Source organism: Peromyscus maniculatus, chromosome 2 (genome assembly GCF_049852395.1).
Source record: "Peromyscus maniculatus bairdii isolate BWxNUB_F1_BW_parent chromosome 2, HU_Pman_BW_mat_3.1, whole genome shotgun sequence".
Classification (NCBI taxonomy): Eukaryota; Metazoa; Chordata; class Mammalia; order Rodentia; family Cricetidae; genus Peromyscus; species Peromyscus maniculatus.
In genome coordinates, this window is record NC_134853.1 from 139,869,046 (window position 1) to 139,895,289 (window position 26,244).

At 43.8% G+C, this 26,244-nt stretch overlaps 1 protein-coding gene across 1 annotated transcript in view; it reads right to left on the minus strand.

Annotated features, from left to right (window-relative positions):
* Positions 1-1,245: 1,245 nt before the first annotated feature.
* Positions 1,246-26,244, minus strand: part of Ctps1 (CTP synthase 1) — a 36,320-nt gene continuing 11,321 nt past the window's right edge. The window contains exons 6-19 of the mRNA XM_006987258.4: positions 24,654-24,737; positions 24,115-24,195; positions 18,490-18,641; positions 16,653-16,785; positions 12,193-12,281; positions 10,858-10,952; positions 10,038-10,100; positions 7,703-7,746; positions 6,574-6,670; positions 3,842-3,897; positions 3,656-3,752; positions 2,987-3,131; positions 2,435-2,529; positions 1,246-2,012 (exon numbers count right to left, since the gene is read on the minus strand). Coding sequence (XP_006987320.1) covers positions 2,445-2,529; positions 2,987-3,131; positions 3,656-3,752; positions 3,842-3,897; positions 6,574-6,670; positions 7,703-7,746; positions 10,038-10,100; positions 10,858-10,952; positions 12,193-12,281; positions 16,653-16,785; positions 18,490-18,641; positions 24,115-24,195; positions 24,654-24,737 — 1,221 coding nt within the window. The 3' untranslated portion in view covers positions 1,246-2,012; positions 2,435-2,444. The remainder of the gene's footprint in view (positions 2,013-2,434; positions 2,530-2,986; positions 3,132-3,655; positions 3,753-3,841; positions 3,898-6,573; positions 6,671-7,702; positions 7,747-10,037; positions 10,101-10,857; positions 10,953-12,192; positions 12,282-16,652; positions 16,786-18,489; positions 18,642-24,114; positions 24,196-24,653; positions 24,738-26,244) is intronic.

Consider the following 26,244-nt stretch of genomic DNA (forward strand, 5'->3'; position numbering starts at 1 on the left):
CCTCCAACACTCCACACCCCGGCCACTGCCAAGGTGCTGGGAATCAGACAGGAGCAACTATGTCCAGTCCAGCTTCCCTTTCCCCTCTCCATAGCAATGCCCTAGTTTCTCCCACCAGTGTACATGCTGCAGGTCAGGGATATGGTCTGTGTTCAGAACACACACAGGCGTGTGGTAGGTGCCTGATACTTCCCCAATGAGACAATCAAGGATACTCTTAAATTTGGGCTCTAGGCTACCAGATAATCATGATGTACCGACAGATAGCCCTTGTCCCCTAAGTCTGAGGTAAGCACACTAAGCACACAGAAGAAGCCTGCAAGGTTCCCTCCTGAGCACTGGTCATCATTAGACGCAGTGGGCTGCCTTCTAGCACCATCCATGGCAAACTCTGGGCTATGTGGGGATTCCTTTTGCTGACAGGTCATACAGGTAGCTGGCATGTGGCAGCTGGTGAATAGTGAGGCCATCTTCATCAGGAAAGAAAAATTAGGGATGGCTCTTCCAAACCATCCCATACCCAGCCAGGCCTCACTGTTGTGGCAGCAGCGGTGGTCCCTCTGGGACACACTGCCTCGGCTTGGGGAATAATGACACCACTGGGTGGGAAGGGAGGTTAGAAATAGAATCAGCCACAGCCAGACAGGATCTATACAGAAGGGACCATGTGAGCTCACTGAGAAATGAGGGAAAGACAGAGGAATGAGGTGGGAGCTGGGCTAACTGGTGGGACACATACTCCTCCCCAAGGCTCCAATGTCTCAACTTGTAGCAAGTGAAGGATGTTACCACCTATACACAGCCAGGCCTGCAGCCTGAGTGAATGCTAATGTCACCATCACCCCACAACTGACTTTGGAAAGTTCCCTGTCCCTGTGACCTTGAACTTCTGAGCCTCAATTCTAGAAGTCAAGAATGAGTACAGAGTGGGAGAGAAAGCAGACGAGCTGGTTAAGACAGCCCATGGTCAGCTGTCTGGCACCATGTATGAAGTGCCCTGTCTGCAGGGGGCAAAGGACCCTGTCCAGGCAGCCCATGGTTCTTCTTTTCCCCTGCTAAGTAGCACACAGTGGCAATTGGCCTTCATGACAAACTGAAGCCTTGCTGAGAAATCCTGGTTGCTACTAAGGCTTGCATCTTAATTTGATATAAAGCATCAGACTGCTGGCTTTGGAGAAGCCCAGCATTAAAGTTCAGTGTCCACGGAAAATCACCCCAACCAGTGATAGAATGAGCAAGCACACCAATGGTTCCGCATTATTTATTAAGTTAGGATACACTGAGCCAGCCACCATAGTGTGGGCACGTGGTCATGCCCACTGCTGTCACGTTAAGAAAATACCTTTTCGAGTTGCATTTCACCTGCATTAACACTATTTTGGAAGGAAAAAGTACCCTCAAATCAATGCTGCATACACAAGAGAGGGCTTCAGAACTAGTTTCCAAGATTCCTTTTTTCTTGACCCCTTGATGCAAGGAGTGTTCTCAGCCCCAAGAATAGGAAGTGCAGCCAGAGCCCCAGGGTTTCTATATGACACTTCATAGACAGAGCTTGTGTGATGTACCCAAGAACCAAACATCCCTCCAGATGGCCAGGGCCAACCACAGCTGGAACCAAGTGCCCAGAACTCGGCAGCACTAAGATTCCAGCAACATCCACAGTAGCAGCCCAGCACTGGGAGTGCCAGCAGCCCAGGGAAGTAACAGCACTTGAATGACAGTGACTCAAGTGGTCGGAAAAACAGGGTGGTTGATGACCTTCAACCAGCCGCTGGCCACCATCAGGTCCCATCCAGAGTCCTACTCCCCATGTCAGAAACACACAAACTGCAAAGGAATTATCGCAGGATCCAATATAAATGATGGGACATGCAAGTGACAAAGTTTTCCAAATACCTTTCCCCCATAATAAAATAATCTTAATAAAAACATAATTTAAAGGAAGTGTCAAAAGCAGAGTGTAAAATCATAGTTGTAAACTATCGGGTCAAAGGCTTTCTTGAAGAATCATCCTGTTTCAAAAAAAAAAAAAAGGCTACAATTACAAGATGTTTATTAGAAGTGTCAGAACGTGGTCAGCTGCCAGCCCCCACAGGGAATGAGGCCTGCTCCTGTGGGAGGACGGCAGAAGCCGACATTTGCAATCCAGACCCCCACACCATCCAGGCCTTGCAGCTCCTGTTTCGTGCTCAGTCAGATGCAAGCACCCTGTCCACAGCAGCAGCCTACTCCATGACTGACAGATGCCTGTGTGTGGAGGAGGATGGGTGTGTGCACCTGTGCACGTGCTGCTGTGGAGGACACGGGCTGACGAGCATCCTCCTGTCACTCTCCAGCTCCCGACACAGCAGTGGCTGGCTGGCCAGAGAGCAGCTAGGGACAGTCTGTGTTCCCACTTTTTCTTTTTTTACTAAACCTTAAAAATGTCACTTACCAACACCAGATCAGTCCTGACTTATTGATGGGAACTTGAGTTCAGTGATTTCAGAGTCAGGGGAGCTGCTCCCGCTTCTATCACTGTAAGTGTCCCTGTGGAATTCAGAAGGTTTACTCATCTCCCAGCAAGTACTCACTTCACGTCCCATCTTTGTAACCCCTGTACACAGCAGTGTGTGTCCCTACATGGCAACTATCTCTACCACACATGTGAGGCGTGGAGGGATTTCCTTCCTCTAGTTCCAAGAGATACACCCCCACCCCTGAATACTTCAGTATTTATATACTAGCCACTTACTGAGAGAAACCAGTCTCAGATAAAAGTCATCAGGCATAAGCCCACCTGGTGGTGACCCATTTGCCATGCACAGGATCTGCTCAGCAACATTACCAGAATCTATAGAGATGAGGCCTAGCCAGTGAGACGGGGAAGCCTAACAAGACCCCAGGAAAAGGATGGGAGTATGTGGTCACCCACACAAGGACCAGGCCTTGCCATCGGGCTTTTTCTTAGGACTGTGTAGAGCCTCACTGTGATTAGTATCCCTACCTGGGTGAGAGCCGGCAACCTTTCTGCAGGTAGTGTGGGAGCCTCCCAACAGAGGCCAGGAGGAGGCCAAAGTAGGGCGGGGAAGGCTTGATAGGCCTGGACAGGAACTCAGGGTGATACTGCACCCCAACAAAGAATGGGTGATCTGCAACACAAATTCAGAAGGAACAATTAGTATTCTGTGCATCCAAAGATGGGACAACCTAAGAGTGTTCGAAAGTCACTCTATCACGTCATTGTAGATAAAAGGTACTCCTCCAAGCAGGAGTGAGCTAACACTCTTCTCAACACTGTGTAGAGGCTCTGCTCTCAGGTCCCATCTGACTATCTTGTGACGTGCACAGGTTTTGCCCCACAGTTCATAAGAAAGCTGAAAGGGGTTTCAGCACCAAGTCCAGCTCTTCATGCTGGGGAGGAACCAAGCCCAGGGTCTATGGCTGCTGTGGAAGCTATACCTAGGTATGTCAGAAGCTCCTCCCCAGACACTGCTGCCTCCTCGTGCCAGTCAGGAACAAGAGCTTTTCTTTTCTTGAGACAAGGTCTGGTTCTAGCCCTGGCTGGCCTGGAACTCACTATCCTCCTTCAGCTCTCCAATTGCTGGACACACCAGGGTAACATGTTTTTCTCTTTTCCCACACACTAAGGCATTATCACTACCCAGACAGTTACCTTCCAACTCCACAATCTCCATCCTCTCGCCTTCAACATCTTGGCCAACAAACTTCAAGCCTTGCTCTTCCAAGCACTTTTTCAAGACTGGATTCACCTGGTGGGGCAGGAAAACTCATTGTGCTGGCCTCTCCATTCCATTCCCTCCTTTGCAGAGTATCGGAAGGAGCAGGCTCACATCCTCACCTCAAATCGGTGGCGGTGCCTCTCTTCCAAGTAGTCTGCGTCTCCATAGAGTTTTCCTGCAGAAAACCAGGCAATTTGTATGACTTCTGCCTCCACAAATAATCTATGCAAACTGCTAACTTCCCAATTCACTCTATCTTTAACCACGCTACCAAAATTCTGCTAGCCACGTTCACCTGTTCTTGATATAATTCAGACAAATAATTCCTGGGGCTCTCTCTCTGTCCAAACCAAATATGATAACAGGAATAAACTTTCACAACCTCTTTTAAACACACCACTGCTAAATGCCAAAGCACTGTGCTGCTGGGAACCACCACAGGGACAGGACAGGCCCTCCTAGAAAGCCAGCTCCCTGAGAACAGTGTCTGGAAGGGAAGGAACTGAAAAGCTGGTGGGTACCTGGTGCCTGTGGATAAACAGGCAGTGTGTGTGCAAATGGGATGCTTACTGACTCACTCCTCACTGCCTGCTGAGACCCCACACCCACAGAACAGCACAGTTCGAAGAACTTGAAAATGGTACAAGTGATTCTCAAACAAGTCTGCCACTGGAACCCCCAGACAGACATAGGATACCTCTACCAATGGTTAAAGCAAAGTTTCCATTGGGCAAGGCAATGTCTAGTAATTTTCTTAGATATTTTCCTCCTCCAAATCCCTGAAGCTTTTAACCATGATCATTATTTGTTAGAATAAAATGTATTTAGAGTAAACTATGTAAGATTGTGATTTTTCTTTAACCATCAAATTCCAGTTTTATTTACTAGTATAAGAAATTAAAAGAATACTCTATCAAGCTGATAATAGAAAAATAAATTAACTTTAAACAATAAAAAATAAAAATAAAAGAAAAATTTGAAATATTAAACAAACAAACAAACATTTTACCAAAGTTAAAAAAAAAGGGAGAACTAGGGACTCATCATTCCTCTCCACATTCTATTCTTTCCCTTGTTTTATATATTTTAAATTTTTTTATTGGGGGATTCTGCTGGAGTTTATCAGTGGATTCTGCTGGAGGATCCCATGCAGATAAGCACTGGAGGGCTCCTGTTGCAAATGACCCTCTGGAGCGATGGAAGGATCTTTCTACTAGCACATGGAGGAGACCCAATCTAGTGTTGGTGTGGCCCCGGAGTTTGGTTTATGTCTTTCCCCAGGACAATGAGGTTCCTCTTTGGATTCCTGAGCACTGAACGTGCCTTATGGCTGCTGCTGAAGCCCAACATGACAGAGACCTAATGGGTCTTCATGAAAAAAATCTACCCTTCTGATGCCAATGGAGATTGAGAGCCCAATATGGCCAGCTTTGGCAAGCATTAATGTAAGTCTAGGAACTGTAGCCATGAGATTGGATTCTCCAGAAGTGCTGCCAGCTAAAGTCATGCTGGGATCAAGAAAAACGGGCCTTGGTGGTTCGTGTTCCTGGAGTTGTATCCATGCCAGTGGATGTCCACACAATCCAGAAGAGAATTTGACATTGCTGCTGCGCTGTTGCTGTTATAACAATGGCGCACACTGCTGCTACCATTTCATAATTGCTTACTACAGCTAGCACAGTGGAGACCCTGGCAACAAAAGTAGCTACCACAGTTAGTTAATCTTTCATTCTATAGGGCATGATAAATTTAATTCAGTAGTTATATACATCTTGATTGGCTTTGAAAATTATAAACTTATAAACTCAAGTTCCAGTTGCTTTTGGGATACTATCTTACAAGGACTCCAACGAACAGTATGGCTCATTAAGGAAGGGAATGGCTCAGTTGCCTTTAGCCTACTGGCTATGGGTGAGATAGGACCTCTGTTGGTCTTTTCTGTATCGAACACACAGATTGCAAGCCCAGTGCCACTCTGAGATCTTTGGCAGCAATTAACCAACCATGCAGCTCACACACGATTGAGCCGGTATAATAATGAGTATTCAGAGACGGGTAATGCCTAGGGGGCCGCTCACCAACCTAAGACAGAGCGCCTGTGTGGCCTGGGCAGGTGTCTCCATGACAGTAAGGTGACCTGCTGACATCCCAAGCAACCCAAGTCAGAAGTTCATTTTTTAATAAAAGGGGGACCTGCAGGGTCCTGGCCCCCGTTTTGGGTAACTGTTGCCTTGCTTGGGGACCTTGATCTTGATTTCCTCCCAATGCTAATTCCCTGCCAGGTTCCACCCTCCTGAATGCTTAAGTCAAGTTCCTTGTCTGTTTATCCTGAATAATGGGCGTTAACAGCTTAGATGCAAGATTGTAAAACATCAGTAGCAGACTTCTGCCCTCCAGGGTCCTCCCATTGTGCTGTAAGCCTGTATTTAACCTCCTACCCCCTTCAAGAAATGACATTCAACATTTAAAATATATATATAAAATGAATGAATACTGCAAATGTAAACTATGAATACCACAAATGTGATTAGTATCATGAGTGTAAGTAATGAATATCATGAGTGTAATTTAAAAAATAAAAATAAATAAGTAAATAGAAATTAATCGCCAATTGCAATGGATTTAATCTAATGGCCTGTCTTGTTGAGGTGCCCATATCCAAGGGCTCAGGAGCATTACCGGAGACTGTCTGGCTAACACAGTACATCCTAAACAAGCAGGAGGAGGAAGGAAATGCAAAAGCAGAACAAAGCCAAGAGAAGGTTGGCCTGGCTCTTTGGAGCTAGCTACAGCACCACCTAGCCCATGTTAGAGACCAGGACAAAAGCCAGACTCATGTAAAACAACTTACTCATCACTGAGTTCTTGGTCTGGAACAGGGTTCTCCTCTTGCCCAGCCTCATGGTTCCACCCATCTGCCCGGGGTTATGTTCTGGCATGTCTATGACCTAGAGACGTTCAGAAAACAAATCTGACTGCCACACTCTGCTGCTGTTAAGTCAGACCTCCTCCCCAAGTGGAGCACTCCTGGGTAGAAGGAGTTCAGTGCTTCACCCTGCCTCAGGATGCTGTCCCCTGCCTATCCTAGCACTTGGGATGCCAAAGGCTCTGTGCTGTGGCACAGCAATATGGACACAAGACTAACCAGTCAGACACTGCTGTCTTCTGGGCCTGAGAAAAGGGTACAAGACCAACAGCCACTAACAAGTCTATGTACAGGTAGACTGTGGCACCCCAGAGGGGGCATGCCCGAGTACCTTACAAACCCCTCCAGGCTTCTCTATGCTCCATTCCCTTATCCCATTGTTCTTATATTAACAAAACTTCAACTTCAACAAATAAGCAGATGCTAAGTCACTGAGATCAAAAACTTGTCTACCTTGTCACCATGTTCTCGGTGACAAAACAGTCCCTCACATGCAGCCAATGCTCAGCATTTGCTGAATACTGAAAAAGAAAATGCTTAAGTATGCCTGCCACTCATGGGCTAGGGATTCAAAGACACTGCCCCTCTCCAGTGAGCCTTAGTAGTATCACAGGTTGACTAGGCCACATGCCCCTAGGCAAATGACAACAGCAGGATTGTAGCCTGGAAAAGCTTCACTTGCCACTAAAGAAATCACCACCCCTGAGCTTGTCAACCCTGAGCCTATCTACCTTCCAGGATCGTCACTGGAGAGAACACGAACTGTTATACACTCAGAGAACATGCAGCAAGCCTTCATCCACACACACTTCCCACCAGGAACTGAGGGGACAGGAGAGCTATCTCTTGCTGGCAGGGGTCACACCTGTCTATTACAGATTTTCTGTGGTGACCTGGAAAGACTGGTGAGGAATTACGTGAAAACTCAAAAAGTCCTTGTCATGAGGTCGGAGGGGTCTTTGGGACGCTGTGGCCTCACTGCCTGTCTGCAATCTGTTTCACAGATGTCCTTCCACCCCTTCTAAGCCCTGAGAGGTTCAAATGCTTGACTCACCACAGGATGACTAGTCTTAGGGTCAAATTCTGTAGAATTGGCATCTGAAAAATTAAAATAATTGAGTTACGAAAATAGCTATAAACAAACCAGTTACTAGTTTCATGCTAAGCATCAAATGATGATCTCTCAGTTTAAAGTCAATGATTACAGGCTGCGGAGATGGCCACGTAGTTAAGAGCACTCTTCACTGCTCTTCCAGATGACCTAGGTTTGGTTTCTAGTACCCACATAGCAATTGACCAACCATCCATAACTCTAGTTCCAGAGGATCTAGTGCCTTCTAGCCTCCATGGGCACCAGGCAAGCAAAGTGTACTTACACAAACGCAGGCAAATATGCACAAAGTTTAAAAAAAAGATTAGAAAACTATGGAACACCAATAGCCAGGTGTGGTGGTACATGTCTTTAATCCCAGCACTCAGGGGGCAAAGGTAAGTGGATCTCTCTCTCTTCTGAGTTAAAGTACTGGTCTACAGAGTTCCAGGTCAACAACAGCTATACACAGTGAGACTCTGTCTCCAAACAAAACAAAGAAGGAGAAGAAAAAGAGAAAACTAATAATTTTAATTAAAATATAATCACATTGTTTTTCCCCTTCAGGGGACAGTTTTTTATTATTTATTTATTTATTTATTTATTTATTTATTTATTTATTTATTTATTTGGTTTTGGCTGGGGGATAGCATTTTTAAAATAAGATTTAACACAGGTTATTTTGCCTTAACAATCTTTAACTTTCTGGGACGTCACTGCAAAGTATATCAAAACTATCTTAGATTGTTTCTCTGATAACAGTGCTTACATTAATTCTTCATTTTGTTATAGATTCTCTAAGATGAACAAGAACTGCTCCCTCTGTCTTTTGTCCATCCTCAGCATCTAATAAGCTGTCATCCTCAGCCAAGTTAGGAATTAGCTGGTTTGTTATTTTTCTTTGCAGTACTGGGACTGAATCTAAAGCCCTGCACATGTCCAGCCCTTTTTCATTTTTAGTTTGAGACAGGCCATCATGGTGTACAGTCCAGGCCATCATGGAACTCACTCTCTATGTAGGCTTGTATCTTTGATCCTCCTGTCTCAGTCTCTGAAATAGCTGGGAAGTTAACTGATTTCAACGTAAACATGAAATATATTATCTAACCATAAGCAAAGCCACTAGAAAAAAAGGCAAAGGATCAAGTCCCCAGCACTGTGTGTTGGTTCCTTCTGTGTGAATGTAGGTACTGTTTGCTCCCTGGGCCCAAACCAGGCTAAGTATACCATCAGGCCACATGCCCAACTGGGAACCCCGGGGGCGGCAGGAGCTTGAGCTTGAGCTGTGAAGGCATCCAGGAATCCTAGAAGCCAGCTCTGAGTGATGGGCAGACAGTCCTTGTAAAGACTCAGACAGCAGAAATAAAGGACAAGCTGTTTATCCCACTGAGCCATAGTCCCCAGGGTTGTGAGGTGAAACCCAGCTTTGACCAGGGGCCAGCTGCCCAGATTCTCTTACACTACATAAGCCAGATAGCTTTTTCATATCTACATACTGCTTCATATTGTAGCAATCTCAAAAGGAAGCCTGAGCTGGGAGAAGCCAGTGACCTTCCAATGGGTCTCCCATGGTCAACCAGTTAGAGGTAGATCTCACACTAGCTGAACACTTTCTATATGCCAGAACTGCTAGGGGACTATTGGTTTATAGCATTTCACCTACTTTTATTTATTGTTATTTTTCTGAAACCTGGTTTCTCTGTGTAACAGCTCTGGCTCACGCTATAGACCAGGCTGGCCTTGAACTCACAAGGATCCACCTACCTCTGTTTCCTGAGCACTGGAATTAAAGGCACCACCACCACCACCACCACCACCACCACCACCACCACCACCACCACCACCACCACCACCACCACCACCACCTGGCTTCACCTAATTTTTTCAACTGTGTGAAGTAGGAGCACTCTGGTGCCTATTCTACAAGCAACAAAAGCCAGAAAGATTTAGGTTGCCTAAAACCACCTATATTTATCATAAAGCCAGAACTTGAGCCCAAGTCTGTAACTGCACAATCCTTCTCTAAGTCAGTGGCTAATTACTAGGCACTGTCTGGGTGGTGGTCACAGTGTTCAAGTGAGACTCTTGAGACAAAAAAGGCAGGGCAATGGCTAAAGACCTGATTGCTCAGTGCTCCCTCGTGCATATGTAGAAGGACTCGTGCACCACTGTGAACAGGGTGCCTACTTCCCTGAACACTAAGAAGTGCTGAGGAAGCAGGCATCATGCCCACAGCTCTCACCACCAACACACAGCGGCTGTCAGGCCCTCCAGGATCGGTTGCTAAACATAAACTTACCTTGCCATCCCAGCACATTCCTTGAAAACTCTACCACTGCTAGTTGCATTCCTAAGCACACACCTTCCAAGAGAAGGAAAAACAACGTCACTCTCCACTGAGCAGGCAACTCCTACATTTCCCCAGTCTATCAGTATCTTTGTGTCTTGAGTGGAAATCACATGCTTAACATCATGTCAGAAACACCCAAAAGCTTCACCTGTACTGAATTAAAACCAGGACCTATGTACACATGAAGATTCAGGGTTCTGCAAAGCTACTCAGGTAAAGAAATAAAACTCCACGTGGCATCTTAAAATCCAAGCTTCTAATCCTTTCTTGTAAGTTCTCAATTACAGGTTGATCAAGTTGAAAACTGCCTAAATTTGCAACAGGACACATCCAAAAATCACTTGGCCCACTTATTGGCTGCTCTGCCAAGTGAAAAGGACACAGAGCCCAGCCTTACATACACTGCAAACAGCGTTTCTTACCCCACAGTCCACTTTCTACATGCAGCTCATAAACTTTCCATATTACAGATCTGAGGGCCAGCGAGGTGTCTAGGTAGGTAAAGGTGCTTTGCCATCAAGCCTGATTACCTAAGTTCTGTTCCTGAGACAAAAATGGTGAAAGGAGAGAACAGGCCCTAGCAAGTTGTCCTCTGACCTCCACACATGTGCATGGCATGTGGCTACACACATATGCATAATTAATATAACTGAATTTTCCCCGGGAAATTCCTCTGCTCTCTAGACAAAGTTGTGTACATGCCTTGCTTCACTAGCAACTTTCCTTAATCTTCTCTTCAGAGCGAAGAGGGCACAGCAGAGCTCCTTACCCAAAAAAGGCTTCTTCTGTTTCCGAGCCCAAGCAATTGCTTGAATTTTTCCTTCTGTTCCCCGAACACCAAATCCTCCTGGAACCAGCACTCCACTGCAGAGAGAAGACGACAAAACAACTTCCTTTTTCCACTAATCCAGCCCTTATCATACCAAAGAAGCCATTGCCAAAACCTTGAGCCATGAACTTACTTCCCATATATCTAAGCCCCCAGGGTCTGAGACTAGAACTAGATGACTGTGAGTGCATTTGCTGTGCTCGTAAACATGAAACACGGGCTCCGTCACATGAACAGATAACGGTCTATCATGATGATGCTGCTACTGCCCTGCCCCTCATTCATCATTCCTATTTCTTTGTTGACATAGGTCTTTCAGTATAGCCCAGGCTGGCTTCAAATTCACAATCCTCCTGCCTCAGCCTCCTAAGTACCAGACTATGGGTGTGTTCAAGGTGCAGTCAGTTCACATTTCCTCCAGATTCCAATGCTCCTCTCAGTGAGCCCCTCGATGAGGGAGGGGCCTCTCCTCCTCAGCAGTTCAGAGCCTCATAACACTGACTACTCTAGTGTAGTCAAACTTCCTTCTCGTTTTTACTATTTTAAGAAAAACCTAACTGGGCATAAGTAGCACACACCTTTAATCTCAACACTTGGAAGGCAGAGGTAGGCAGATCTCTGAGTTCAAGGCCAGACTAGAGTTCTAGGGCAGCCAAGGCTAAGCAGAGAAACCTTGTCTTAAAAAAAAAAACAAAAAGAGGGGCTGGAGAGATGGCTCAGCGGTTAAGAGCAACCACATGGTGGCTCACAACCATCTACAATGAGATCTGGCTCCCTCTTCTGGCATGCAGGCAGAACACTGTATACATAATAAATAAATAAATTTAAAAAAAAAAGAAAAGAAAGAAAGAAAGAAAAGAGGACCTGGGGATATGGTTTAGTGGTAGAGTGCACATGGCCCAGCATTCGATTCTCAATACTCAAAATAGTAGTAGTAGTAGTAGTAGTAGTAGTAGTAGCAGCAGCTATCAAGAACAATTTATGAGACTCAACCGATGGCTACTCATTAAATGATCTGGATGAAAACAATCTTTAAGCCTCGTGACAAGGTGTGCACAGCAAGAATCAGAAAAATGAGACTATGTTTCTTCAGATCCAACAATAATGCTGCACTTTTTTTTTTTTTTTTTTTTTTTTTTTTTTACAAATTATTCCATTTACTAGGTAGTCAAATCATTCAAAGACATTTTCACAGGCAAATGACCTCCCCCTCAGCACTGGGAGCACAGGTCTGCACTGACGGGCATAAGCACCATAGCAGAGAAGGCTACTTACTGAGCACTGCAGAGCTTCTGCCATGCTTCATGGTAACGCACAGGCTCCTCCTGCAGGGTACTGGGCTCCAGATCTGTGGAATCGATGTACTAGGGCACCAGGCAGGGAAAGAAATAGAAGCTTATTAATCCAACCACACTCGCAACTTTCAAATAACATTATCAATGTTCCATTTCTCTTAATTTCAGTTTTAAAGTGATCATAATTCAATAATTTATCATTTAATAATTTAATAAAATTAAATAATATTTTAATTAAGGGTCCCCTTTAAAATTATTTAACCTTCAAGTCCAATTCTACCAACTCCACATAGAGTATTTAGATCTTCTTGCTAACAGTAAGCATGCTGTCCCATCCAGATGAGCAGGACACAAAGAAAAGCAACTGCTGAACTTTGCCAAGATAGGGTAGGACAGTCTTTCAAACTTTCCTGATTCTGAAAATGGTCTGTCAGATATTCTAGGCCTGTTGCCAAAAGTGGTGCCCCAATCTTGCAGAGAAACACGGGGTAACTGTCCAGGCAGCCAACTGTTTCTATCACACCTTGCATGTTTCAGAAGTTGCTTATTTGCACTTCCTGCTCACTCAGGTAATATTTTCCTTCTCAGATCTTTGATGGGGTTGAAGACTAGATAGTTATAGTTACAATCCTCTCATATTTTAACTAAGAGCATTTCAGGTACAAAATTTAGATTCTTCAGGATAGGACAGCTTTTGGAGTAATCTCTGTAACTTGCCAATCACCTTTTGCCTAGACATTTAGTATATGTTTCTTGTTTGATATTCTCCTAGTTGGTTATTGCTCCATTCTTGTTTATGTTATTACCTTTTCTTTCTTTTAGACAATACTTGATGATTGTTCTTATTGTGTATAACTTTGTATTAGGTTTAGAACCTTCTTATTTAGAAAAAAGGGAGAAATGCTGTGAGAATTCGCTCCCCCAATGACCTTGGGGTATCTGGTCTGATAGAGGCATGGTTTTTTTGGGTACATGACTGCTTAGAACTGAGGAAGAGGCTCGCTCTCTCTCCCTCCCCCGCTTTCCCTCTCTCCCCCGCCATCCCTCCCCTCTCTGGTCAGAGACCAGATAGCTGGTTCCATTTATTCACCCCCAGGCAGAACAGAGGACACAACAACTTTGTGCTTTATCTGTAAGTATATTTCTCCCCATTTTATATCTTAATAAATCCACTGATACCCTTTAACAGACTCTCATGGACTGGACTAACATAAGCCACTGGAGGAGACTCTATTCTCTGTTCAAATGACACTTTCCACAGAGGTTTTTGGTTTATTTGGCCAGCTGGTTTTTCCATTTTTTTTTTCCCACCTGAATCAAAGTATGACTTATAAACAATAAGATATAAACACTTTAGGAATATTTGTCCAATGTACCCTGTACTGGCTAGTTTTGTGTCAACTTGACACAAGCTACAGAGTCATAACAGAGTTGAGAAAATAACTCCTGAATATCAGGCTGCAGGTGAGCCTGTGGGGCATTTTCTTGATTGGTGATTGATAGGGAGGACCCAGCCCATTGTAGGTGGTGCCCTCCCTGGGCTGGTAATTCTAGGTTCTATATAAAAAAGCAGGCTGAGCAAGCCATGAGGAGCAAGCCAGTAAGTAGCACTCCTCCAAGGCCTCTTCATCAGCTCCTGTCTCCAGGGTCCTCCCTTGATTGAATTCCTGTCTTGACTTCTTCTGATGATGAACTGCGATGTGGCAGCATAACCCAAATAAGCCCTTTCCTCCCCAAGTTGCTTTGGTCATGTTTCATCACAGCAATAGTAACCCTGACTAAGACATACCCCATAAGACAGACGCAACCTGTGAAGACAGAAGGTACCCCATGAAGATATCATCCAAAGAAACAGTGCCATTGTCCCTAAACACCCTTTTCACCCTGGGAACAGCTGTCCCCTGCTTCTCAATTCCAATCATAGGGCTGATTCTGCCACCACAGACTAGCCTTGCCTCTTCTACAACTCCATTGTCTCTTCTAGAACTGTGTCCATGGAGCTACACACCTGTAGTCTTGAGCCTGGCTTCTTTTGCTCAGACTCTCTGACATCCACCCATGCAGCACAATATGGATGTTTGTTCCTTTATATTGCTGAATCAATTTCCACTACATGAATACATCACACTCTACTCATTGACCTGCTAGAGATATTTGCATTGTTTCTAGACTTGAGATGGCATAAAACCTTGTGTGTGTGTGTGTGTGTGTGTGTGTGTGTTGTTTTGTTTTTTAAAGGGTCTCAAACAGCTCAGGCTAGCCTCCACCTACATTATGTAGCTGAGAATGACCCTGAACTTCTGATTCTCCTGTCTCTATTTCCCAAGTACCAAGATTACAGGCATGCAGCACCATGCAAAGTTTTATGTGGTGCTGGGAACCGAACACAGGGGTTTATTGAATGCTAGGTAAGCAAGCACTCTACCAACTGAGCTACCTCCTCAGCCCAAAACATTTCCACTTCTCTTGAGTAAATACTATGTCATGAAAGTATAAGGCCATACTATTCCACTTTTACATGAAACTGTCGGGCTGCTTTCCAAAGCACTGCACTTTTAACACATCTTCCTGGCAGCAAAGCACAAGGACCCCTGTCCTCTCAGCCACCCTTATTGGGTATGTGCCCACTGGGATTCATTTGCAGTTATTTCTGTGAAAACCAAGTGCTAAGAATCTCTCCACAATCATGTTATTTTACAGTTTCTTTCCTTGCCTCTCCCCCTTCCTTTTTGAGACAGGTTCTCATATATTCTAGGTTGGATTCAAATCCAAATCAAAATATAACTTATAAACAATAATATATAAGCATTTTAGCATTGTTAGATTCTAATACAATGTAGCTGAAAATGACCTTGAAGTTCTGATCTTACCTTGATTCACCCCAATTTTGCTTTACCTGAAAACTGCTCAGATTATACCCGGTTTATTTCCTGTAGAATCCTCTCTTCAAGTCTTTTGGATATTTTAAAAATTAAGTTATTTTTGCTACTGTTCCTAATCTCCCCTGTCTAATATCTTGCAGTTATTTCCCCAAACCTCTGTGTTGACCCAGTTCATGTCCTCACTACTATCTTCAGACCCTCTCTAGGTCACACTGAATTGAACTGTTCTATATCCCCAGGCCTTTGGACATCCTTCCTTCCCTCTGCCTTCCCAACCCCTTTCAACCTCCACAGGCCTTCCTCTCTCATATATCTACCATGGCAAGTGATCCTCTTTCCTAGGTGTTCTATGTCTGAGAGTCTCAGCATTCCTAAAAAGCTGGAGTATTTAATTCTTGATTCTTCTCTCAACCTCCACCATTGAACACATGGTGGCCACAAGCTAATCTCAAATAGATAAAATAAATCAATGATGAAAAGAACTAGCAAAAAAAAAAAAAAAAAAAAAAAAAACACCAAAGGAGTCAAGATAGTAAAATGGGGTCTTCCATTTCTTAACACATACACCAGGTCACTCTCTGGGAACCTATCTGCAGGTACACAGTAACTCAATCATCACAGAGAACTGTGTGAAGAAGGAAGCAAACCACAACACCAACCATGGGGGGGCACAGCTACATGGGGCCCTGGGCACCAACCTCCCACTCCCCTCTCCTCCATCTCCTGAAAAGCTCCAGCCAGTGAAATAGGAACAAGAGCTCTAAATGGACCAGTTGACTTCCGAAGGAAGTGATTACATCTAGCAGTTACTATATAGCAGACTCCATCTCAGCAGTTCCCAGTAAATAATTTAGTTCTTAACCAAGGAGGAAGGGCTATCCCAATCCCTTTTAAAGGAAACCTAGGCAGGAGAGGTTAACATATCTAAGATCACAGAGCACTTGGGCAACAGAGCCAGCACCCCAGGCTCTGGAGTCTGTGCCCTTAACCATGACACTTGATGGGAGCATGTACTGACATTGCACCAGAGCAGCTCAGGGGTCTTAGGCAGCACCATCAGCTGGGCACTATGCCTATCTCCATCAAGGCCTCCCATTCCACGGGGACTGACACTCAGATCCGTGCACTAAGGCCCTTTCATTATTTCTGGAAAATACTCTGGTGTCTCCTTGGAGCCAGAAACCAACATGAATCTTTCTTACCCCTAAAAATGAATGCAGAGGTCCAAAAACCATAAAGCAGTTAGGCATGGGATATCTACAAGATCACAAGGCTTGAGTCTTCAAGATGATTCGTGGATAAAGGTTCGTGGATAAAGGTATTGTTGTCAAGCCTGACAACCTAGTTTAACCCCTAGAACCCACATTGTGGAAGGAAAAAAACTGACTTCTATAAATTGTCTTCTGACCTCTACATGTGCCATAGCACACACACAAGCACCCACATATAATTTTAATAATAATTATACATATATACATATATACATATATACATATAAAACACATACACAAGCTATTTCCATTTACTCCTTGGTTGTACTTACACCACCCTTCCTTACCTTGATCTCCAACTTGTGGTTAATAGCCAATGCAGAATGCTCTAGAGCTTTAATGACAGAGGCATACGAGTCTGAGAATTTGGTGTATTTGCCCACAAGAGCGATAGAACAGGTCTCCAGCAAGCGATCATATCTAGCAAATAAGGGTCAAGACAGTTACTTGCAATGTCCACACCATCATGAGACTAAAATTACTTTTGCAGAAGGAGGAAACATGCCTGGCAAAGGGCCCTCAGATCAAAAGGGCAGGACTGGAAAGAGTATGACTGGAGTTAATGAGATGGCTCAATGGGGAAAAGCACTTGCCACACAAGCCCTATCATCTGAGATCCATACCCAGAACCCACAATGGAAAGAAAAAACAGACCCCCTACAAGTTGTCCTCTGACCACATATATACTGTGGCATGCACACACTCATGCACACAAACATAACAAAATGTCATTTTAAAAAAATAAATTCAAAGGGCAAAAAAACTGAACAAACAATTCATAAGAGTTAATGTGATAAGTCAAATAAATAATGGTACAGTCACAAAGGAAATGTCTGTCCATACTCATCAAAAATTTCCACTTTAGGGCTGGAGAAATGGCTTAGAGGTTAAGAGCACCAACTGCTCTTCCAGAGGTCCTGAGTTCAATTCCCAGCAACCACATGGTGGCTCACAACCATCTGTAATAAGGTCTGGTGCCCTCTTCTGGTCATACATGTTGTATACATAATAAATAAATAAATCTTTAAAAAAAAATTTCCACTTTAAAGCATAATAACTGTGGTGGTTTGAAAGAAAATGGCCACCATTGGCTCATAGGGAGTGGCACTATTAGGAGATATGGCCTTGTTGGAGTAGGTATGGCATTGTTAGAGGAAGTGTGTCCTTGGGGGCAGGCTTTGAGTTTTCAGATGCTCAAGGTAGGTCCAGTGTCTCAGTCTCTTCCTGCTGCCTTAGGATCCGGATGTAGAACTCTCCAGCACCCATGTCTGCTTATGTGCCGCCATGCGTTCCACCATGATGACAATAAACTAAACCTCTTAACTGTAAGGCAGCCCCAATTAAATGTTTTCCTTTATAAGAGTTGCTATAGTCACGGTATCTCTTCACAGCAACAGAAACCCTAACTAAGACAGTAACAGACTAACAATGTTTCATGTTTTATGAAAAAAGACCATTAAAAACTACAGGCTACTTTTATAGCTACATGCAAATAGACACAAAAGATATTCACATAAATGGCCAAAAACCAAAAAAGAAACTGTCCAAGTGAAAGCAGTTATCAGAGAACAAACAGAACGAGCACTGTGTGTGCTTACATTGTCATCACAGTGATTTTCCAACTTCAACTGGACTCGCCCTGCTCTAGGTCCTGAGTTAATGTCTCAGCAATGAGACAACCTCAGCTTCAGGACAAGGTGGCAGCAGTCCACTCCTGCTCAGCCCATTCTAGCTGAGTGAATGGCATGTTCCCAAACACAGCTTAGATAGCAGTGATATGACTCAGGAGTGCTGCAGTCAAGGCCAGCATGCCCGTAGGCTCTGGGAATACGTGTACCCCTCTGCCACTAGGCTGCTGGTGGTGCTGTTGAACTGAAGAGAGCTAGTACAGCACAAGGTTGTAGTCTGAACTCACTGCCTGGAGTCCTGGGAACAGGCCCAGCCTGGCCAGTCCTCCTCCTCTGTGTTGTAACTACATGCTGGTTATAAAATCCTTTGTTAGCCTTCTGAACATCTCTCTTCCTATGAGCACCTTTTCTACCAGGAGTGCTAACACATTAGTACAGCATGGTGGAGCCCCTACAAAAGACTAAGGCATGCACTCTGAACCACTTAATGACAAACCTGTCTGCCATCTCTTTCCATTTCATCAGCATTTTTCGTGACTGTCTCTCAATAGGAAGGTCAAGTCTCCGAAGAAAATAGTCTACAACCCCTTGCTCTTCTAACAACAAGGGCACCCGGTAGATGGATGAAACATCATGAACACAGATCACCTGTTTAAAAAAAAGGGGGGAGATTTAATAAAAACAAATAACTAACTAGGGTTACATCTACAAGATTTCAAGGGGAGGAAACTTTAATTTGGAACAGAAAAAGGGTGATTTTCTAGAAAGAAATAAACTCTCAACTGATTCAAGAATAGAAAATAAGTGGGTAGACTATTATGAACATGAATACAAAAATCCTTTAAAGAGCCAGATGTGGTGGTACATAGCTGTAATTCCTGCACTCAAAAGGCTAAGGCAAGAGAAACATAAATTGGAGGCCAGCTTAGGTTATCTCAAAATAACAAAAATATGCCCACAGAGAACGTTCCTGAATCGACATATAATAGCTTAAATCAGTGGTTCTCAAACTCAGCTGTACAGGAGAATCTCTAAAGGAGTTTGTAAGAATTTCTAAGTCTATGCTGTACCCCTGACCATTCAGGTCCAAGTCTCTGGAGGTGGGAGGCTCCCAGCTTATCCCAGTGTGCAGTCAAATTTGAAATCCATTGTACTGGGCCATTTTAAAGTGGAACTTGGTTTCTTTCCCAAAAGGATCTAGATTTTAAAATCAAATACAAGACATGAAAGTAGAAGGGGATTTACACAGCAGGAAAAAGGTAGAAGACCAGCAAGAAGTGGGAAACAAGTGAAGTTATAAAAAAAAAAGGGGGGGGGGGTCAATGGTGGTGCACGGCTCTGATCCCAGCACTTGGGAGGCAGAGGCAGGCAGATCTCTGTGAGTTCGAGGCCAGTCTGGTCTACATAGAGAGTTCTAGGACAGGCACCGAAACTACACAGAGAAACCCTGTCACAAGAAAAGAAAAAAAAAAAGGAGAAAAAAAAAAAAAGATTTCTGTGGATACAGGTGACAAAAATTCAGAACCTGCTCATAATAAAAATGAGATAAATTAAGAGTATTAGGGAAATTCTGAAAATATAAAATACCTACAGTCTAACACTTGAAACTCCTGCTTACTGTTAAAAGTCTAGAGAACTAAAAGAACAAGGGAACACAGAGAAACCCTGTCACAATTCAGAGATCCTGGAGATGTCACCCATTACAGTCCAACAAGAAATACAATGTGATTTGAAAAACTAAAAGCAACTGGGACTACATGCATGTATCACAACTGCCTGTGTGTGCCCATCAAAAAACAAGACTTAACAGAAAACCACATCTAACATTATTTTAGGAGGATGCTAGACTACAGATCAAAAGAGATTAAGGTGCCCCACATGTGGGCCACTTCTAAATAATACAATATTTTAAATTATAGTAACAAAAATTATGAAGTCATACATAAATCTAAAGTTTATGAAGCAAATCTTACATACAATATAAAAATTTTTATCACAAGATAGCCCTTTCGGCCGGGCGGTGGTGGCGCACGCCTTTAATCCCAGCACTCGGGAGGCAGAGCCAGGCGGATCTCTGTGAGTTCGAGGCCAGCCTGGGCTACCAAGTGAGTTCCAGGAAAGGCGCAAAGCTACACAGAGAAACCCTGTCTCGAAAAACCAAAAAAAAAAAAAAAAAGATAGCCCTTTCAACAAACAGGGCTGGGTGCCTGGATATCCACCCACAAAGAGATACTCTGTCACTCCTTACCTGCACTGTACACAGACCCTGACTCAGACAGGTCTGGTGTGATATAAAACTTTAAAGAAAATTGAGGAAAATCTTCATGACCATGATTAAGCAGAGTTCTTAAATAGCCAGAAAGCAGCACAACCCACAGAAGAAAACACTGAACATGTCAAAGTGTCTATGCTCCACTAAGAGCATAAAAAGCAAGCCAGAGGCTGAAAACACATTGCCTATCACATACCTGACAAAAGACTACAGTCGGACTAACTTCTTACAATCCAATGTTTAAAATAGGAAGAAGACCTGAAATTCAAATCTGTACTAAATGTGGAATACTCCTCAGTAACAGTAAAAAGTTTTCACAGCTTTTGTTTTTTTGAAACATGTAGCCATGGCTGTCCTGGAATTCACTCTGTAGACGAGGCTGGCCTCAAACTCAGGAGATCCACCTGCCTCTGCCTCCCAAATATGGGATTAAAGGAGTGCACTGTCACGCACAGAGAATAATTCTTATGAAAGTCAATTCTGCTAATGAAAAGAAATCTCCTCCCTCTTCACTTGTGAAGACAGAAATACCTGAAATACACAATAGGTCAGTGGTGGTGCACGCCTTTAATCCCAGCACTCAGGAGGCAGAGGCAGGCGGATCTCTGTGAGTTTAAGGCCAGCCCAGGCCAGAGTGAGTTCCAGGAAAGGCTCCAAAGCTACATAGAGAAATCCTGTCTCAAAAAACTAAAATAATAATAATAATATACAATAAAGGGCCACTGTAAAAAAATGACAATCATTCTGTGCTCCATGGATTGAGTGTGAAGCAAGGGCTAAGAAGGAGCCCCTGGCTTAAGAGTAGGACAAGGAACCTGACTCCAGCCCCAGATGCCTTTACCCCAAGGCCTGAGTCCTCAAGAAGTCCTCCATAAAAGTCAAGGAAATGTCCTCTGGCCCCATGATCTGAACTGCCCCTTCTAGCAAATTCTCCTCCAAGTCTCATTAAGTAGACTGCTCTCATTTTAAGGCCCCTGTTCCTGATCAGATTAGCTGGACTCTTCTGCTTGGTCTCCTGACCCTCAGTCATGGAGCAGTAAAACAAACTCTAAATACTCTCACGTGGAAACTCCTTGCCTGTACCTTTCTTCTGATCTCCTTCAGCCAATTCTGAGTGTTAGGGTTTCCACAGGGTTTGAGGCCCCTCAAGCGCCCAATGTGGCTGTAACATTGGGCCCAAGCTGGCATAACTGGAAGGTGCTGTGGAACTTTAAGACCAGGTCTAGAAGTCCTTGAGTCTTCGGGAATCATCCCTTGGAAGGAATAAGACACTCTTCCTATAACACTTGAGTTCCCGCAAAGAACCTGGCCTCTGCAGCCTGGCTGAAAAGTTGATCTTTCCAACCCCTGCACTCTACCAGTTGCCACCATGGAACCTTCCCAGAGTCTGTACTACACTGTTTAGACTCAGTCTCCAAACTATAAACCCTCTTCTTTATTAAATTAGTTGCCTCAGGTATTCTGCTGTAAGAATGAAAAGCTGAGACTAAAGAGACCACTTGGCTGTTAAGAACACTGGCTATTCTTCTAGAGGATCTAGGTTCAAGTCCCAACAAGATACCTCACAACCATCTGCAACTCCAGTTCCAGATCCAATGCCCACTTCTGGCCTCTACAAATACCAAGCATGCATACAATACACACACATACATGTAAACAAAACACTCATGCATAAAATAACTTTAAAAAAGAAATCCCAACACACTGACCAATGCCATAAGTTCTATTTATACCCACTAGAGTTTCCATAAATAAGCACCATACTTAGATATCACAGGATCTGTTAACACAGTAACAGACTAAAATGGATGTAGGAGCCATAACATCCTAGACACCAGAAACATAAAATGGATGCATGTGTACACATACATCAAGGGGCACACCAGACTCACCACTAGCATATCTGAGACATAGAAGCAACCCAGAGAGAGAAGTGATTACCCCAAGGGTTAAGGAGGGTGTAATAAAAGCTTTTCATGGGGCTGGAGAGATGGCTCAGAGGTTAAGAGCACTGACTGCTCTTCCAGAGGTCCTGAGTTCAATTCCCAGCAACCACATGGTGGCTCACAACCATCTGTAATGAGATCTGGTGCCCTCTTCTGACCTGCAGTCATATATGCTGTATACATAATAAATAAATAAATCTTAAAAAAAAAAAAAGCTTTTCATAAGTACTAGGTAAACACAGTAGACAGTCTAGATTGGGACCCACACTTGGTCTGGGTTATGTACACTGCCCCCCCCAAACCTTTTAACACTATATTTGGCAACCTAGTTCCTTCACTTGCACATATTGTGCACACACACCCATCTTCAATGTACCCAGTAATATCAGATTTCCTCGACCCCACCCTGCACCAGGTTACGTGCACTACCATCCCGGAGCAATACTGTAAACTTCCCTGCCGGTGAAGCCATAACAACCAAATTTAGACAGTTTGTATTCAAGAAAACTCCTGACATATCTGGGCATGAAAAATAGAAGGGTTGATCTGGCCTGAACTGGTTTGTAGTGTACATGCTTAATTAAGTAAGGCAAAACTGTATCCTCCAGCATCTTTTTGGGAGAATATCCTATTTACCATCTTATGATGACTATGTGTAATTGGATTTACATATGATTAAAATCAGATGCACTGTGGGAAGAGACAGGCACACTAGGTAAAAGTATATGATTTAATCTATTAATCCAAACTATACCTTTTAGTGTCTAACTCCTCATCTTAAACTCCATAAAAAGAAGCTCTGAAAGCCGGGCGGTGGTGGCGCACGCCTTTAATCCCAGCACTCGGGAGGCAGAGCCAGGCGGATCCCTGTGAGTTCGAGGCCAGCCTGGGCTACCAAGTGAGTTCCAGGAAAGGCGCAAAGCTACACAGAGAAACCCTGTCTCGAAAAACGGAAAAAAAAAAAAAAAAAAAAAAAAAAAAAGAAGCTCTGAGCCATAACTGGGTCCTTGAGTACTCTCGCTCATGTGACACACGGTCAATCTTCAACCACTTAGCTCTCAAGTTAGCTTGTTTCTTTTGCAAATCTATGTGAGCCCTTATTTCCAATTCTTTGGATAAGAGGACAAAAACCTGAAAACACCTGGCCCAGACCCTGACCACTGACTGGTGACACTGTCCTAGCTAGACCCTTAGTAATAAAATGAACAAGAAATGCTGGACCAACAGAAACAGAGGAGACTCTGGTTCCTGAACATGAATTACCACGCACAAAAGCAAGGCAACAGCTAGGCTGGGGGCACAAACCTGTGGTGATCCTAGCACCTGAGAGGCTTAAGGCTAGACAAACATAAGGTCAAGGCCAGCATGAACCACAAAGCAAGACTTCATCTCAAAAGACTAAGGGCCGGGGATGCTCAATGTTAAGCTTACCTGACTGTCATGCACAAGGTCCTGGATACCAGGAAATAATGTGGGACCTTAGGAAAACAGAAGGATGTTCACCCCAAACAGGGAATAAAGAACAAGGAAATAGGGCCACGCAGTAGTGGTGTATACCTTTAATCCCAGCACTCAGGAGGCAGAGGCAGAAACAGGCAGTTCTGTGTGAGTTCAAGGGCAGCCTGATCTAGAGTAAGTTCCAGGACAGCCAGGGCTACAGAGAAATCAACAATGCATGCACGCACGCACGCACGCACACACCAAAAAAAAAAAAAAAAAAAAAAAAAAAAAAAAAAAAAAAAAAAAAAACCCAAGGAATGGGAGAAGACAGGAAAAGTTGTGTTAAGATCTAGGGAACAGTCTTCTGTCACCAACTGTGAAACAAAAAGTCTCGAGAAGTGGATCAGTCAAGGCTACAGACAATTAGAAGTAAAAAGTCATTTCCAGGGTGAAATGTACTTACTTGCTCCGGTTCCACATGGCAGAACATTGATATTTTCTCTTTCACGGATGTGTCAAGGGGGTTTGAGCACCTGCACACCACCTAGCAATTAAGAAAACAAGGGACTTGGAACAGAAGGAAGGATCAAAATAGGGCCTTCCACAACTGGAATTAAAATAGAGAAAATGCTCTGAGATGGATGAAAATGTCAGTTCTAAGCAACAGTGCACATGATCCACAAACACACCACTATCTTTTCAAAACCCAAACTCCTATACCCAAAGAGAGCAGGAGACAGCCCTGGGGAAGCAGTGAACTACCGGAGCTAACTGACTTAATGTTCTTGGGAGGAATAAAGGACTGTGAGAAGCAAGACACAGGAGGCACAAGGCTTCCTTCACACATGCCTGCAAAAAAACCACAAACTCCAGTCCCACTCAAAGCACTGTTTTCTCCACCATCAAACGCCTACTGACAAACGTCCATCCTGCCACAGAGGTCAGATCTTAATTAGATGGGGCAACGACACCACCAAAACCAGGCACTGAGGGAAACCTTACCAAGTCTGGAGAAAGCCCGAGTCCTCTAAGCTCCCGAACACTGTTCTGGGTGGGTTTTGTCTTCTGTTCCCCTGTTGAACTTGGCTGTTTTACAAAAGAAAAAAAAAGTGGCTCATTTCTCTGACAGTTTCCAAGCACTGACTTTTCTCTAAACCTCTGAAAAGAGAATGATTGTACAATTAAGCCTTGATTTTTTATTGAAGTTACACATGAAGTCAAATGGTTCTATGTATTACACAACTTGTCTTCTGACTCTCCAAACCCTACAAATAATGAGTTTTTTTATAACTATATTGGGGCAGAACTGAACCAGGGCTTTACCCACACTAAGGACAAGGGTTGCCATTGAGCTCTGCCCCAGTCCATGTCAACTCCCAAGTCTACTGCCCTGCTTTACTGCTACCTCAGCAACTGTCTAAGGCATGCTCTGCTGAGCTCTCCCTCCTTCCCCATGATGCCGGCCTTTTCAGCTGTGCACACCTGAGTACTTAAAGTATTCAGGATAAGCCATACTTTTGTCTATAGTAAAATACCTTTATTCTCTTCCCACACTTAAGACCGGTCTGCAAGGTTTAGTTTTCAGTTGAAAGAAATTTCCCTTAGTGGGTTGTGACCCCTTTGGGGTCACATGGCCTTTTCACAGGGTCACCTAAGACCATCAGAAAAATAGGTATTTCTATTACAATTCATAACAGTAGTAAAATTAGTTATGAAGTAGCAGCACAAATAATGTTATGATAGGGGTCACCACAACATAAGGAACTGTATTATAAAGGGCTGCAGCATTAGGCAGGTTGAGAATCACTGTCTTGAGAATGTTTAATGCAATGGTTTCACTTTCTTCTAGTTCTGAGTTTGGCCATACTGACTTGATTTTTTTCTTGAGGGCCTTTGAGGCCTTCTGCTCCATTATTCTGTACTCTCATAGCTATGAACCTTAGTGCTGGCCATTTTATACTCAATGTAGTTAGCACTCAATGGGCTCTTCCAATCTAGAAACTGTGTCTTGAAGTTACCTCATTCAGATCAGGTCAGAAAACTCTGTAAGGAGCCAAATAATAACTATTTTAGGGTTCAGCCTTGCATCATGGCTCATGCTTATTACCTCAACACTTAGGAGGCTGAGACAAGAAGATTGTTAAAAGTTCAAGGCCAGCGGCCTAGACTACACCAGTGAGTCCAGGCCACTCTGAGCTACATTATGACACATTTTATATATCTCAAAGCGCATTATTATTACTACTGTTATTATTTTGAGCTTTGTGGACGATATGGCTTGTCATATATACTCAACTTTGTTGTTTCAGTATAAAAGCAGCCACAGATGACACCAAGCAAAGAATGTAAATTTATTTCAATAAAACAAGCCTGTTTTTAAAAAATAGCCCAATCAGGGGCTAGAGAAATGGCTCAGAGGTTAAGAGCATTAACTGTTCTTCCTCCAGAGGTCCCTGAATTCAATTCCCAGGAACCACATGGTGGCTCACAACCATCTATAATGAGATCCAGTGTCCAGGCACACATGCAGACAGATCACTATATGCATAATAAATAAATAAACGGGGGGGGGGGGGGGGGGGGGGGGAGCCAA